General features: G+C 41.2%; 1 protein-coding gene across 1 annotated transcript; it reads right to left on the bottom strand.

Moving 5' to 3' along the window:
• Positions 1–236: 236 nt before the first annotated feature.
• On the bottom strand, positions 237–1,916 carry LOC127526480 (tigger transposable element-derived protein 1-like). Its single transcript, XM_051922031.1, has 2 exons — positions 1,451–1,916; positions 237–1,366 (listed from the first exon to the last, which is right to left on the bottom strand). The coding sequence occupies exons 1-2, from the start codon at positions 1,914–1,916 to the stop codon at positions 237–239; spliced, it is 1,596 nt and encodes a 531-aa protein (XP_051777991.1).
• Between the last annotated feature and the right edge of the window lie 13,381 nt (positions 1,917–15,297).

Here is a 15,297-nt window from a genome sequence, read left to right as displayed (position 1 = left end):
GCGCAGTAAAAATGATGACGATGAAGGATGATGATGACTTTTACTGCGCAGCCAATGACTGTATTTTACGTCTCTTCAGACAGCGGTGCCATTTCCTGGGGCACCTCCTCTATGGTTTCTGAAGGTGTATCCGTAGTTGTAGGAACTGGCTCTTTTTTTGCGAGGCTGAAAAAACATTGTGATCGGTAGTTGCTGTTGCTGCTTCTTTTTCTGGTTGAAGAGCAGCTTGTAGCCGGTCATGATGTCGTCGATCTTGTTGCAAAATTGGACCGATCGAACCATATCGTCGTCCCATTCCTGTGACCGCTCTTGCAGATCCTTAGCCAGTCTGCAGATCTCGGCGAGGTCGTTCCAAAGTGAAGCCAGTTGGGGAGACAACTTCTTGTTTCTTGCTGCTCTTCTTCTTCTTCACTCGCCGACTTCATCAACTCTTCGAGGTCTTCTTCGGTTAGCGGCTGGGAGTAGCAGTCTAGTAGCTCGTTGACATCATCCGCAGTCATGTCTGCAAAGCCCTCACCTCTAATGATCGCAGCCAACTGCACAGCTTTCTGTACTGCCGAGTGTTGGATTTCGGCAAGTGTAAATCCTTTGTCGTCGTAAACAACCTCGGGCCACAATTTCTTCCAGCTGGCACTAACGGTGACAGGCTTCATCTCTTGTAATGCCTTCTGGATATTTTGGAGGCACATAGCAATTGTGTACTGCCGCCAGTATGCCTTCAAGTTGAAATCGTCGTCTTCTTGGGCGGCATCCACGGAAGAAACCAGGTTCGCTAAGGCATTCCTCGTGTATAGGGTCTTGAATGCCCTGATAACCCCCTGATCCATAGGCTGAATTAGTGACGTCGTATTGGGCGGCAGGAACTCAATCTGTACCCCCGAATACAACAGATCAGTAGCGTGACCACCAGCGTTAGCCATAATGAGAAGGACTTTGAATGGCATGCACTTCTCTGCTAGATACGCCTTCACTTGCGGGATAAAACACTGGTGGAACCAGTCGGAGGTCAGCATCTTCGTCATCCAGGCTTTTGCATTGTACATCCAATGTACGGGAAGCAGATTCTTGTGTTTGTTTTTTAAAATGCTTGGGTTTTTCGACTTGTAAATAAACCCTGGCTTTAACAAAAATCCCGCAGCATTGCTACACATCACGAGGGTCACACGATCATTGTATGCTTTAAAGCCAGAGGCTTTTGCTTCCTCTTTGAACAGGAAAGTTCGCGATGGCATTCTTTTCCAAAACAAGCCCGTCTTATCCATATTAAAAACTTGTTCGGGCCGATATCCACCTTCGGAGGTAATCTTCTTGAACGTTTCATTCACGTAAGTTTCAGCAGCAATCGTGTCAGCCGAAGCAGCCTCGCCTTACAGGGAAACGCTTTTTAAGCTGTAGCGTTTCTGAAACTTTGCAAACCATCCTTTGCTAGCAGAAAATTATTGTTTCTTACGTGGTGAATCACTGGAGGTCCCTGGTTGCGGATCTTCTACCTCTTCTTCATCTTCTTCGCGGTCGCCACTGTCGTCTTCTGGTTCCTTAGCGGCAAAGGTCTCGTACAGGCTCTTAGCCTTTGTTTGGATAATGTTCGAATCCAGTGTTATGTTCTTCTTTTGGCAGTCGGCTATCCATACGGCCAAAGCAGATTCCATACGGACGATCGTTTTATTACGAGCCGTAACCACTCTCTTCGCCGACTTTTGAAAGGTGATGGTAGCCGTCTTCCTAATGTTCGCCTCTTCCTTCTTGATGTAGCGAACGGTGGATTCGTTCACGCCATATTGGCGGGCCACAGCCGCATACGTTCTCCCTTCCTTCAACATATCTAGAAGTTTCACCTTCTCAGCGATCGTCATCATTCTTCGTTGTCGCTTAGGCTCAGCACCAGCCTTGGAAGAAGGAGCACGTCTGGGAGCCATTGCAGGGGGTGAAAATTGAAGCGAAGTTCAACATAATCCACAAAAAAATCACACACAGCACACTGTAAAGTAAACCGCTCAGCGAGAAAGCTTGAAGCGAATGACAAGGGGAGATACTGTGGGATCTAGGCATCAGTCAAAGCGCCAATCACAGGCCCGATTAGAAAGCGGAAAGCTGTGATTTGTCGTCTCCCTCCCATGTGACAATCACAGCCCGTGCTACAACGCACGTAGTCACCGAACTTGTTTTGTTGTTCTTAGACTAGGAAATACTACTACATGTACTATATTTAAAAAACTGCAAAGTCGTGAAACCGCGATAAGTGAACCGCGAAGTAGCGAGGGATTACTGTACACACTAACGATATATGTGAGAAAGTGCAGCAACAGACAGTTGAAAAGGAAACACCAGTGCAACACATATTGTAAGCAGTGCAATGTGGCAATGCATGCAATTGGCTGCTTTGAGCGATATCATACTTTGCAGGACTTTGCTGTGTAACATGTATGTGATATGTATGTGAAATCATAAAGTATGCAGGCTCATACAACATGCAAGACAGTAACATTTGTCAAAAGTAAATATTTTCTGCTGATTTGATATGTTAAACAATTGCTTTGTGTTCTTTTTTTAAAAAAAGTTATTTTTTGGAAAAATATTCAGCCCTGGGAGAAAAGAAACAAAAACAAATTATCCCTAAAAGAGTTAATGACAGCCTTGAGTATGTTGGGATACTTCTCTGTCAGATTTGCACATCTAGATTGAGCAATATTTGCCCACTCTTCTTTAGAGAACTGTTCAAGTTCGGTCAAATTGGATGGTGAGCGTTGGTGTACTGCTATCTTCAAATCTTTCCACAGATTTTCAATGGGATTTAGGTCTGAGCTCTGACTGGACATTCACTTTTTTCTGTTTCAGCCACTGTGTGGTCAATTTTGCTGTGTGCTTCGGGTCATTGTCGTGTTGAAAGCTGAACATTCTGCCCATCTTCAACTTTCTGGCAGAGGATAGCAGGTTTTTCTCAAGAATTTGACAGTATTTTGCCCCATCCATTTTCCCTTCTACCCTAACAAGAGACCCAGGCCCTACAGCAGAGAAACACCCCCCACAACAGGATGCTGCCACCTTTATGCTTTACTGTAGGCATGGTGTGTTGTGGATGGTGAGGTGCATTGGATTTCCACCAGGTGTACCATTTGGTATTGAGGCCAAAAAGTTTTGGTCTCCTCTCACCATAAGACCTTCTTCCACTTGGCATCAGAATCTTCAAGGTGCATTCTGGCAAAGTTCAAACGAGCCTAAATGTGGCCTTTCTTGAGAAGTGGCTTTTATCTTGCGACCCTCCCGAACAAGCCATAATTGAGGAGCGCTTGTGAAATTGTTGACACATGCACACGATGACCACTCTTTGCCATAAAATCTTGTAACTCCTTCAAAGTGGCCATTGACCTTTTTGTGGCCTCTTACCAGTTTCCTCCCTGCTCTTTCATCAGTTTGGAGGGACGGCTGGATCCAGGGAGGGTCCTAGTAGTACCAAACACTTGCCACTTCTTTATTATGGACTTTACTGTGCTCCTTGGGATTGATAAAGCCTTTGAGATTTTTTTGTATCCATCTCCTGCCTTTTGTCTGTCTACAGCTCTGTCCCTGAGATCTTTTGAAAGTGGCTTGCTACCCATAGTCAGTTGTTTGCTGTCAGTTGCACTGCCAAAAAAGGGAATGCTCCAAGGACAGCTGTTTTTACGCTTTACTAATCACATAGGTTACAATTGATCACAGGTGGAAGCCAGTAACCATGGTCTGCAATGGAAATGGTCATTACTTACACCTGATTAAGTTTACATATATAGTTTGGGGGGGGGGGGTGATCCTTTATTAATCTCAGTATTTCTTGTTTTTTATTTTTTAAAATTCTTCTGAACTGTAGCTGTGATATCTTTCACTGAGATGTTATAGATTGCATTGAGTAAGTAAGGCTGGAAAAATATCACTGCACAACAATTTTTTTAAAAAAATCTTGCTTCCTGAAAAGTTTTGCCTGATTGTGACAGGTACCTACTGGGTATGCACAAATATAGTTTTGGTTTAACTGCATCACGTAGGAACTCTGAGAAATAGACATTTATATGTTTACTGACAATAACATATTTAGTCACGTTTATGTTTCGCATAAGCTATTAAATTCAACAGAATTAAAAGTGTTTTGCTCCCGATTTTCTTTTGTATTCAATGTCTGGTACATCACGTTGCAGTGTCCAACAGTAGTCAGCAAGCATTGACAGATTCCAGTAGCCCTGGTATTGTTTCTCCATTGTAGCAATGTCCTGGTGAAAGCTTTCACCGTGTTCATCACTGATAGCACCAAGATTTGTGGGGAAGAAGTCCAAGTGTGAGTGGAGGAAATAAATCTTGAGTGACATTTTGCACTTCATTGTCTTGTATGCTTTGAGAAGTTTCTCTACCAGCTGAATGTAGTTTGGAGCTCTGTAATTGCCCAGAATATTGTCAACAACGTCTTTGAAGGCTTTCCAGGCAATTTTTTCCAGCCCAACTAACAGATCTTCAAACCACTTGTCACTCATAACATGTCTGATCTGGGGGCCAATAAAAATGCCCTCTTTGATCTTGGCATCAGTTATTCTTGGGAACATCTATCTTAAATAACGAAAACCTTCGCCTACCTTGTTCTGTGCTTTCACAAAATTCTTCACGAGTTCCAGTTTTATGTGAAGAGGAGGCAAAAATATCTTTGCCGGGTCAACAAGCGATTCATGTGCCACATTTTTCTGTCCTGGAACTAACTTTTTACGGAGTGGCCAGTTCTGTTGAGAATAGTGCAGCTCTTTGGCACGGCTGTCCCATTCACAGATGAAACAACAGTACTTTGTATAGCTGAGCTACAGTCCTAGTAACAGAGCAACAACTTTAACTCTACTAGGGCAGATGTCAACTTTTGTCGACAGGAGGGGTTGAGGGCGAATGTCAACAAAAGTCGACATCCAGGGATAGATGGCGACAATCAGCTGTTAATGGCGACAGTGCTCACTGTCACATCGTAGGCATTCCCTCTGTGCTTGGAGGAATGCTAGACTCGTTGACACGGCAACTAATCCTTGCGTGTGCATGAGTTGTGAAATGTAAACAATGGCAAGATGGCATCGACATGTCACAAGGGAGCGAAGCGAATGCAGAAAAGAAAACACTCGGCAGACAATGTTTTGCGCATTATCGCGGAGTCGGACTCTGATTTTTCAGAATCGGATTTTATTGACAGTGATCAGGAGATCGAACAAGAGAGTGAGAAGCCGGCATCAGCTGATCGGACACCAGCCGATGCCGCGCCAGCTGATCCGCTGCCAGCTGAGCGCATTCGTGCAGCTGATGCATCTACGGCAAGGTTCGCGTGGGAGGAATACGCAGACATTGATCCGTGGGAGCTGAACTGGCTATCGGACTTCACAAGACGGCATGGCTTGCTGTTGGACACGACAGATCACCAGCTGCTGACCTACTTCAGGCTGCTCTCTCCTGATGCTGCTTTTCAGCTACTGTCAGACGAGACAAACAGGTAGGCAGAGAAATTTTTTGAATCGTGGGCTGCGCTTGCATCGCATTCTCGTTTTTCAAAGTGGAAACCCACAACAAAAGACGAGATGAAGCGTGCTGTGGCATTACAAATAGAGATGGGACAGAACTGGTGATATAACTTCAGGGAGCATTGGTCCAAACGTGCTTTGTCCCCTGGTGGCTTTGGACAGGTTATGCAGTGTGATGATAGGTACGTGATGCTGCAAAGTTTTATTCACTTCTGTAATAAACAGAAGCAAATCCCATGGGGTGAGCCAGGCTATAACGCCATGCATAAAGTTCAGCCCCTGCTTGACATTGTGGAACCAACATAGAAACAATTTTATCAGCCTGGCTGTGATTTGTCTGTGCATGAATCTATGATAAAATAAAAGGGACACCTTTTTTTCTGCAAATATATGCCAGACAAGTCCACAAAGTATGGCATAAAGGATTTTGTACTGACAGAAGCAAACACTGGTTTCTGCCTGAAAGTAATTACATATACAGGAAAGTATTTCTTTCAAAGAGAGAACTGTCCTTTGACAAGTCAGGTTGTGCTGGAGCTGCTTCAGAGCTATGAACATTTGGGTCATGTTGTGTACATTTGGACAATTTTTATACATGCCCAGAATTGTTCATGGAGCTACAGAGCAGAGGAATTGGAGTTTGTGGCACAGTGAGGGTGAACAGGATACACATGAAGCCAGACAGGCTGAAGATGAAAAGAGGTGACAATACGGTTTTCATGCGGGCAGAAAACTTGGTGGCATGGCACGATGGCAAACGGGTGACTTGTCTCTCTACAGTACACACTAACAATATATGTGAGAAAGTGCAGCAACAGACAATTGAAAAGTAGGCGCCAAAGCAACACATATTGTAAGCAGTGCAATGTGGCAATGACTGAAATTGGCTGCTTTGAGCGAGATCAGACTTTGCAGGACTTTGCTGTGTAAAATGTATGTGATATGTATGTGAAATCATAGAGTATGCAGGCTCATACAACATGTAAGACAGTAACATTTGTCAAAAGTAAATATTTTTTGTTGATTTCAATTGCTTTGTGTTCTTTTTTTGGGAGAAAAGAAACAAAAAAAAAATTGCCCTAAAAGAGTTAAGATGTCCACAGATATTCCAGTTGTACCTGCTATACTGGACGTGCTTCAGCAACAGTTCCATATTCTCATACGTTCCTTTCATGTGTGCTGCATAGCCACTGAAAGAAAGTACTGAAGGATAAACGTTACTATTGTGTAGCAGAACAGCTTTCAGGCTTAACATTGACAAATCACTCCACTCTTCCGGGTTCTGATCACAACCTAAGGCTGAGAACAATCCTTCAATGTCACAACAGAAACAGAGACCGTCGACTTGTGCAAAAAAATTTCGTTATATCATGACGTTGGCCTCAAAACACAGAAATGTTTGTACCTGGTGACAGCAAACACCATTCCTGCAGTCTCGAACCCAGCATCTTTATATCATGACGTTGGCCTCAAAACACAGAAATGTTTGTACCTGGTGACAGCAAACACCATTCCTGCAGTCTCGAACCCAGCATCTCAGCTTTTGCTTTTGACAGACCCAAATCTCTGACCAAATCGTTCAATTCAAACTGTGTTATCAGATGTGGATCGCCTGATGAGCACGGTTCAAAATCCGGGTCAATGTCACTCTCAGTACCGTGCATTGCAGTTTCTTCATCTGGTTCATCTAATGTCCAATCCTCTGGTGGTTTTGGAATTGGAAGATTGTCGTCATGTGGCACGGGTCTCATTGCTGAAGGCAGATTAGGAACAGAACAGCTTCCAGCCTGGCCTGATTCCATGCCCAGGCTGCAGAGACCATTGTTGTTAAGCCTCTTAAAGGGAGCGAAAAATGTTTGGACACAAATATAATCAAAAAGTCATGACAAAACTGAAGATGTCTCTGAAACAGTATGTGATAGGTAAATTTTGATGTGATATTTGTGATCAGCACCCAAAAATCTATAAGAAACACCCAAAAGTGTTCAAGAAGCAAAACCTTTGTTGTGCAGTGATATTGATTTGTGTGTTTTCATTTAAGGCTGTAAAGCAAAAAAAGAAATGGGAATATTTCGAAGGGGGTGATTCTTTTCTATACCAACTGTATATCTGATGGGAAGGGGAAGAGACTGTGAGTGATCTCTCAACAGAGACATCAGGTGTCTCTCAATCTTCAGTTAGTGGCGGATTTTCATGCCATTATACCTTTATCAACTGCTTGAGCTCCTGTGTCATTTTCAAATATAGTAGGCTGTTTTAAGTTTAAGGTCATGACATTTTACATCCCAGTGGTTCAGTTAATTTTAAATTAGTTTCAATTATTTGTGGTTTGTAAATTATTAACACATATTACGTCATTGTCTTTTTATTGATACATTTGAAGCATTTCTGTAAAGTAAGTTATAAAGCATTATGTATTTTTGTCTGTTTCCCATTAATGGAAATTTTAGCACACGTTCTGACTTAAGTACAAAGTTGCTTTGCAATTGTCCACAGAATGGGACTAATTCATAACTCAAGTCCCACCTGTATTTATATTTTTGAAACTAAATAGTAAATCCTTTTCTCCTACAGGTGCACATTAAAATAATTGTTAGATTGTAATGTGCATAGGTTATGTAGAAGCTTTGATAATTCTCACTGCTGAAAGCTTGTAGATTGTTAAATTTAGAAAGGTAGAACACCATTGTCGAAGGGTAAAGTTTGTGAGAAATTGAGACAGTTGGGGATTTTGCATCTAAATGTCGTAAGAACCATATCCTCCACTGGTAAGAGGATTATGAAAGGCAACAACTGTCAAGAAATATAAAAAGTTGAGGGTGGGTGGAAATCCAGTGAAGAAATTTGCATTTGACTTTAATTTCTCTTTAATTGTTCATTTCATTGTTTAACCTGCTAGGTTCTACCGTCTTGTACCAGAATTAACCTTGTAGAAACTGAATGTCAACAGAACCTCTTTCAAATGAAACTTGGACACAACTGTCCTAAATGTCAGAAATCTGTGCTACCTGTTCAGTGTGCTTATCACTTCTTAATAGCAAAATACCAAGGAAATTTAGTTTTAGCATATTTGAAACTTGATTAAACAAGTCTTTTTTGTTTTGCAGTTATGTAACCTGTGAGAGGGGAATGTCTGCTGCACTGTTTGCAAAATGGTGTTGCTTTTGGCTAGTATTTTGTTTTTGATGCAGATAATTAAAATATTTCAATTGTTTGTTGTAGCTCTGTTTATTATAAGAAAATACACCAGATTCATTTTAATTTTAACATTACTCTCTTTTTAGGACTTAGCAGATGTTTGCCGACGTGAGGGTACAGAGCGTGATCTCAGGAATGTGGACCGTGTTTCTGGCCTTGGTAGCACTAGGTAACATTTTCACATATATATTTAGGTGGACTTATTTGCTAATACAGGTTAAGCCAAAAAGAAGTACCGCATGTCAAATGTTTATTCTACAAAAACGGTACAAGATAAAATTTAATTTCATTACGACACAAGAAACAGTATACAAAATAGATTTTTTTCACTTTGTTTTAAAAATGATGTCTTCAAGGTGATGGCCATTATTAGCGATACACTCTTTGGACAATTTCTGAATGCTCGCATGACTCATTCGGCCATTTCAAGGGGAATAGTGTACTTGAGGGCTTCACGGTTTTGAGATTGGGGTGTGTGTACCTTCGACTTGAGATAGCCCCAGAAGAAGAAATCGCATGGAGTGAGATCAGGTGAACGTGAAGGCCACCCGACATCGCCATGCAGGGAGATTAGCTTCCCCAGAAACATCTCCCAAAAACTTGCATGGTTCCCCATGCCGTATGAGCTGTTGCTCCATCCTGTTGAAACCAAGCATCCACCACATCTGTTTCTTCTAGTTGGGACCACAAAAAGTTCTCTAGCATTTCAACATAATGTTCTTAAGTGACGGTGACCGTTGCGCCCCTCTCCTCAAAAAAGTAAGGGCCTACAATGCCAAATTCTGCAACAGCACACCAAACTGTAACACTCTCAATGTGCAGGGGTCTCTGAAGTTCACAAGGGTTGGTTTCAGATAGCGAATGTTTTGCTTATTTATGCAACCATTCAAATGGAAATGTGCCTAGTCGCTGCTCATGACGATGGCATCTCGATGAACAGTTTGCAGAATTTTTGCACACAACTCTCAGCTCTGCCTGTCTCAGTGAGTTCCTGCACCACCACCATTTTGTATGGATGGAAATTAGGTCCTCATGCAAAATTCTCCTCAAAGACGTGTATAAATTAGGGAATCCATTCCCGGGAATTCGGGAATCCCGCCTTTCATTCCCAGGAATTCCGGGCTCTCGGGTATGACACAGTGCACGGGCATCTCACATGTGAACGGTTTTAGAACGACCAACACTTATTTTTAATAAAACTACTGCAATATGTTGACACAAATACAAGACTAACCTTATCTACAAGCAGTTTATGCTGTCATAGAAGTAAATGTATCTTTAGTTGTGGTAATAAGAGCGTAGAAAGCACAACGTCCTCACAGGTGGTGCAGTGGTAGTACCGCTGCTTTGCAGTAAGGAGACTGTGGAAGATTGTGGGTTCACTTCCCGGTTCCTCCCTGTGTGGATAGCGCTTTGAATACTGAGAAAACGCTATACAGTAATCCCTCACTTATCGCGGGAGATAGGTTCCAAGGCCGACCACGATAACTGAATTTCCGAGAAGTAGGGACACCATATTTATTTAATTATTTAACGTGTATTTGGACGTTTTTAAACCCTCCCTGTATTGTTTACAAACCACCCTTTACTCTATTAATAACAGGGACAACTGCTAAGCAATATGAAATCGGTAGATAAGTTTACACTTACTGTATAGCGAAGTACACGTAGCAGCTTGTAGGCGGTCATGACGTCGTCGACCTTGTTGCAAAGATTCCTAAAGCAGATTCCATCCAGACTACTGCCTTATCACGTCCACTTGCAACTCATTTTGCGCCCTGGTTAAAGGACACTGCGGCCGTAGATCTTATATGCTTTTCCTCCTTTTTAAATAAAAAGAATTGTGGACTCATTGATGCTGTGATGGTGTCCTGCAGCGGTGTAGCTGTTCCCTTCCTTCAACATATCCAAAACTTTTACCTTTTCTGGAATCATTTGCATCTTCTGTTGCCGCTTGGACACGGCCCCTGCAGCAGTAGCACATTAATGCTGAATGAGTGAGATGAGACTTCCTGGTTAATGCAGCACTCCGTCGCTGAGCCAATCAGCAGCACACAGGAACTTAACTGCGTGCTCTGATTGGGTAGCTTCTCAGCCATCCGCCAATAGCATCTCTTGTATGACATCAACTGGGCAAACCAACTTAGGAAGCAAGTACCAGAAGTAAAAAGACCCATTGTCCGCAGAAACCCACGAAGCAGCGAAAAATCCGCGTTATATATTTAGATATGCTTACATATAAAATCATCGAAAAGTGAACTGCGAAGTAGCGAGGGATTACTGTATATGTAATGAATTATTATTATTGTTATTATTAACGTGTCCAGCGTGCGGTCGTCCATGCGAGAGCGCACCTTCGTGCAGAAGTACGCCAGCTGCTGAGAAAGCACGCTCTGCCTCCACAGAAGTAGGCGGCACAATCATCAGACACTGATACACTTGTTCTGAGCAACGCCCGCGCTTGCCCTTGTACTGAAACACCGCCATTTCAGCTTTTACTGATGCATCCAGTTTCTTGTCATCATTCTGTGATGGCAAGTTTCTTGGCACAGATAATGCGGATGCAACAGACAGACGCATTGCAATTTCAAGTTGCTGTTCAAAGCTGTTGTCTGATGAAGTGCAAGCTGCAGCAATGGCGCCACCTTAATTATTTTCAACTATAACTCTGTTATTTCTTGATCGATTTTTACAGTTTAGACGCTATATATGCGAGCTTGGCTGTTCCCATTTCCCCGGGAATTACAGCAGTTTCATTCCCGGGAATGAAAAATGTCTGGGAATCCCTAGTTTAAATGCCTAAGGCAGAAGCATGTTTGTAAGCTGAACGTCAAAGAGAATGCAAAATTGATGCCCTTACAGTTTGGATGTTTTCAGGCGTTCGTACAGTCTGAGGACGGCCTGGAGATTTTCTGTTCAGTGTTGTACCCATCTGTCTAAATTTATCCACCAACTGAAGAATTGATATTCCGATGTGGAACGTCACCATTAGGAGGAATGCTGATTTGCGTTCGGAAGGTGCATTGCATAGTGATGATGGAGTCATTGTTTTTGAAGAACGTTTCGAAAGTGAAAGCACAGTGTGCACCAGACCAAGTCATATTGCTGACTGAAAACTACAAGGGGATCACCTATCAAAGGACCACCATCCCAACCCACTCGGCTACGTCTACCTTGCGTAATGACCTTGAGAAATGTGGTACTTCGTTTTGGCTCACTCTGTGCCTCTGTATACATTTTTTTCCAATATTATTTTTCTAAGTTTCTTCATGGAATAAAAATCATTTTAATTTATTTAATTTATATTACATTATTTTAATAGACATTCTAAATTGTGTAAGCATCAGTAGGACTTGAGGTAATGTTCCATCAGTGTATAGGTACCTCATTCAGGTTTGGTTCCTACCTTGGCTGGATGCTCCAAAGATATATACCCCTGCAGTCATTGAGCCCATATAGAATTAACTATTTCCAGGTGGGTATTGACATACAGGGTCAATGGATTAAAAGGCTAAACATTAAAGTCAGACTGCATTATTTAGCTTTATCTACTTGATGACCTCAAAGTCCCAAAGATAAACTGAGACATATGGAGACAGTTCCTCTTTCCAAAACAAGTAAACTGCTGAAAATGATTTATGTATAGTCGATGACTTAGGTTGTACAGTTGTCTCATGGGGTTATTTTTGTTTTTTGCAAACACACATAATACTGTTATAGCATCATCAGATGTCTTTAAGGATTTCTAGGATGAATTCATCTGGTTTATATATGTTTAGGTAAATCTTATTTGCCCCCGTCAGAAGGAACCAGAAGGAGTTGTGCTTTTTAGACCAGAGAATGTTATTTCATTCTTTAAGCATATGTGCTTTTTAGCCCACTGCATTTAAGCTGTTTTTGTTGTCAGTTGCCATACGCTGTCTATGACAAAGTAATCTGAATTAAGTTCTTTTATATGCCGCTTTTATGCATAGTTGTCCTTTAATAATTGGGTGACTGGTGTCTCTTACTGTCTGCTTAAGCAGTATCAGCCTCCATTGGTTTCTTTCACTCTTCACTATTTATTTCACTATTTCTTTCAGCTAGTGGTCAATTTAAAAACTACAGAGTCCTACGTTATTTGCTGATGTTCTTTGAAGTGAAGAAGCTAAGACTTACAACCACTATTATAACCATCTTAAAAGCCATGTAAATTTATACTGTTTGCCATTACCCTTCTGAATTGCATGCATATACCCAGCCTTTAGGATTTTAGTAAAATATTCAGCACATATGATGCTATCACTAATTTTGTGTAGGTGATAAAGTGGCAGTTAAGTGTATAGTATCTTGACAAATGTTTGACTAAGTAATTTCTGCATCTACACAAAACTTCTACCGCCAACTAAATTAGCCAGTAAGACTTTACATTTACGTACAAAAGTTTGGACATGGTAAGAAAATGTGTATGATTTGAGAAGAAGGATTGATATATGTTAATCAATCAGTTAATTGTCAGTTTTACCTATTGCTACAATAGTAATTAAATAGAAATGGCTCCCTCTTTATTTTCTTTATCTTTCTCTGTAGGAGAAGTTTCCAGCTGTTAGACTTGTATCAAGATAACTGAAGCACACATACTGTAAGAAATATAATACAGTGTTCCCCCACTATATTATGGTTCAACTATCGTGCCCCCGCTATATCGCGGATTTTTCTGTGAAACATGTAACTTTCTATCACGGAAATCTGTGGTTTGTTGTTTTTTATGGATTTTTGACAACTTTTTACATTGAAATAAGCATTTTTCTATGCTAAACTATAATAACAACAATGTATTACTGTAATTATAACATATACAGTCATATGAAAAAGTTTGGGAACCCCTCTCTGACTGCATAATAATTTACTCTACTTTCAACAAAAAAGATAACAGTGGTATGTCTTTCATTTTCTAGGAACATATGAGTACTGGGGTGTTTTCAGAACAAAGATTTTTAGTGAAGCAGTATTTAGTTGTATGAAATTAAATCAAACTAGCCAACCCGCAGCGTAGCATACACCGCATAATTATTTATTGATGGGTGAACACGTCCTGAAAGACACAGTTGTCCAAATGGGGTGGGTTTGAGGATATGACTGTGAGTGAATGAAAAGATGGAACTCTGGAGAGAGCAACATACAATTCTCCGTGACTGAAAACTGGTTTTGGCACATACAGGCATATCTGTTTGAAAGTTTGTCCCTGTGCCTTATTAATTGTCCTTGCAAAGGACATATATACATACATATATATATATATATATATATATATATATATATATATATATATGTATGTATGTATCTATAATAATAAAAGGCAAAGCCCTCACTGACTGACTCACTCACTCACTGACTGACTCATCACTAATTCTCCAACTTCCCGTGTAGGTGGAAGGCTGAAATTTGGCAGGCTCATTCCTTACAGCTTACTTACAAAAGTTAGGCAGGTTTCATTTCGAAATTCAAAGCGTAATGGTCATAACTGGAACATATTTTTTGTCCATACACTGTAATGGAGGAGGCGGAGTCACGTATCGCGTCATCACGCCTCCTACGTAATCACGTGAACTAAAAACAAGGAAGAGATTTACAGCATGAGTCACACGCGGGAACGAAGGTAAATGACGAAAATTTTTGACTGTCTTTTAATACTGTGTAAGCATACATATTAACACGTGCAATTAAACGTGTGCATTTACGGGGTGATTTCTCAGGCTTAAAAGCTCAACTTTTATCAAACGCGGGAACAAAGGTAACTGACGTTGTTCACTGTCTTTTAATACTGTGTAACCATACATATTAACACATGTGCAATTAAACGCGTGCATTTACGGGGTGATTTCTCAGGCTTAAAAGCTCGCCTTTTACTAAAAAGGTAAATGCAAAACTATTTTCAATCAGTTTATTGAAACGCTCCCGTTAAGGATTGCAATAACATATTCGCGAGATAAAAGAACGAAGTAGGGGGAAATGGAGGAACAGCCGCAAACAGCGAAGAGCAAAAAATTAATTAAACAATTGAGAACGGAGCGAGTTAAGCATACAAGCATGTTCATAAGGGAAACAAAGCACGGTGTAAAACGTAAGTTTAAATTAAGATTATAGAAACGCTCCCGCTGCGGATTGCAATAACATATTCGCGAGATAAAAGTTTAATGAGAAGACACGAGGTATAAACGAACCACACGCCGTGGCGCAACGTTAGGGGCAACAGTTTCAACCATTCTATGATCTGCTTCTCGCAACTGAAAGACGGCACATGGCGGATGTTAGCTGACTTGCTGACCGCAACGTTAGGGGCTTCAACTATGGCGCTGACGCCACATCTCAGTGCCAACACTTTGCAGACTGTACTTAAAAGACACGCCCTCCTCACTGGACAGTTAAAAACACCAATCAAACTAACGATGACATCAAGTATTACCCAATCAAAAGTAGGAAAGGAGGCATCTTCATAAAATGCGTGTGGGATGATTTGCATGAGACGCTGCTTTAAAAAAAAAAATGATAAAAAAAATACGGGATAAATCCAGTCCAGTATTGATGCAAAACAGAACGCGCAATT

The sequence above is a fragment of the Erpetoichthys calabaricus genome, unplaced genomic scaffold (assembly GCF_900747795.2).
Source record: "Erpetoichthys calabaricus unplaced genomic scaffold, fErpCal1.3, whole genome shotgun sequence".
Classification (NCBI taxonomy): Eukaryota; Metazoa; Chordata; class Cladistia; order Polypteriformes; family Polypteridae; genus Erpetoichthys; species Erpetoichthys calabaricus.
This window is presented reverse-complemented; position numbering and strand designations above follow the sequence as displayed.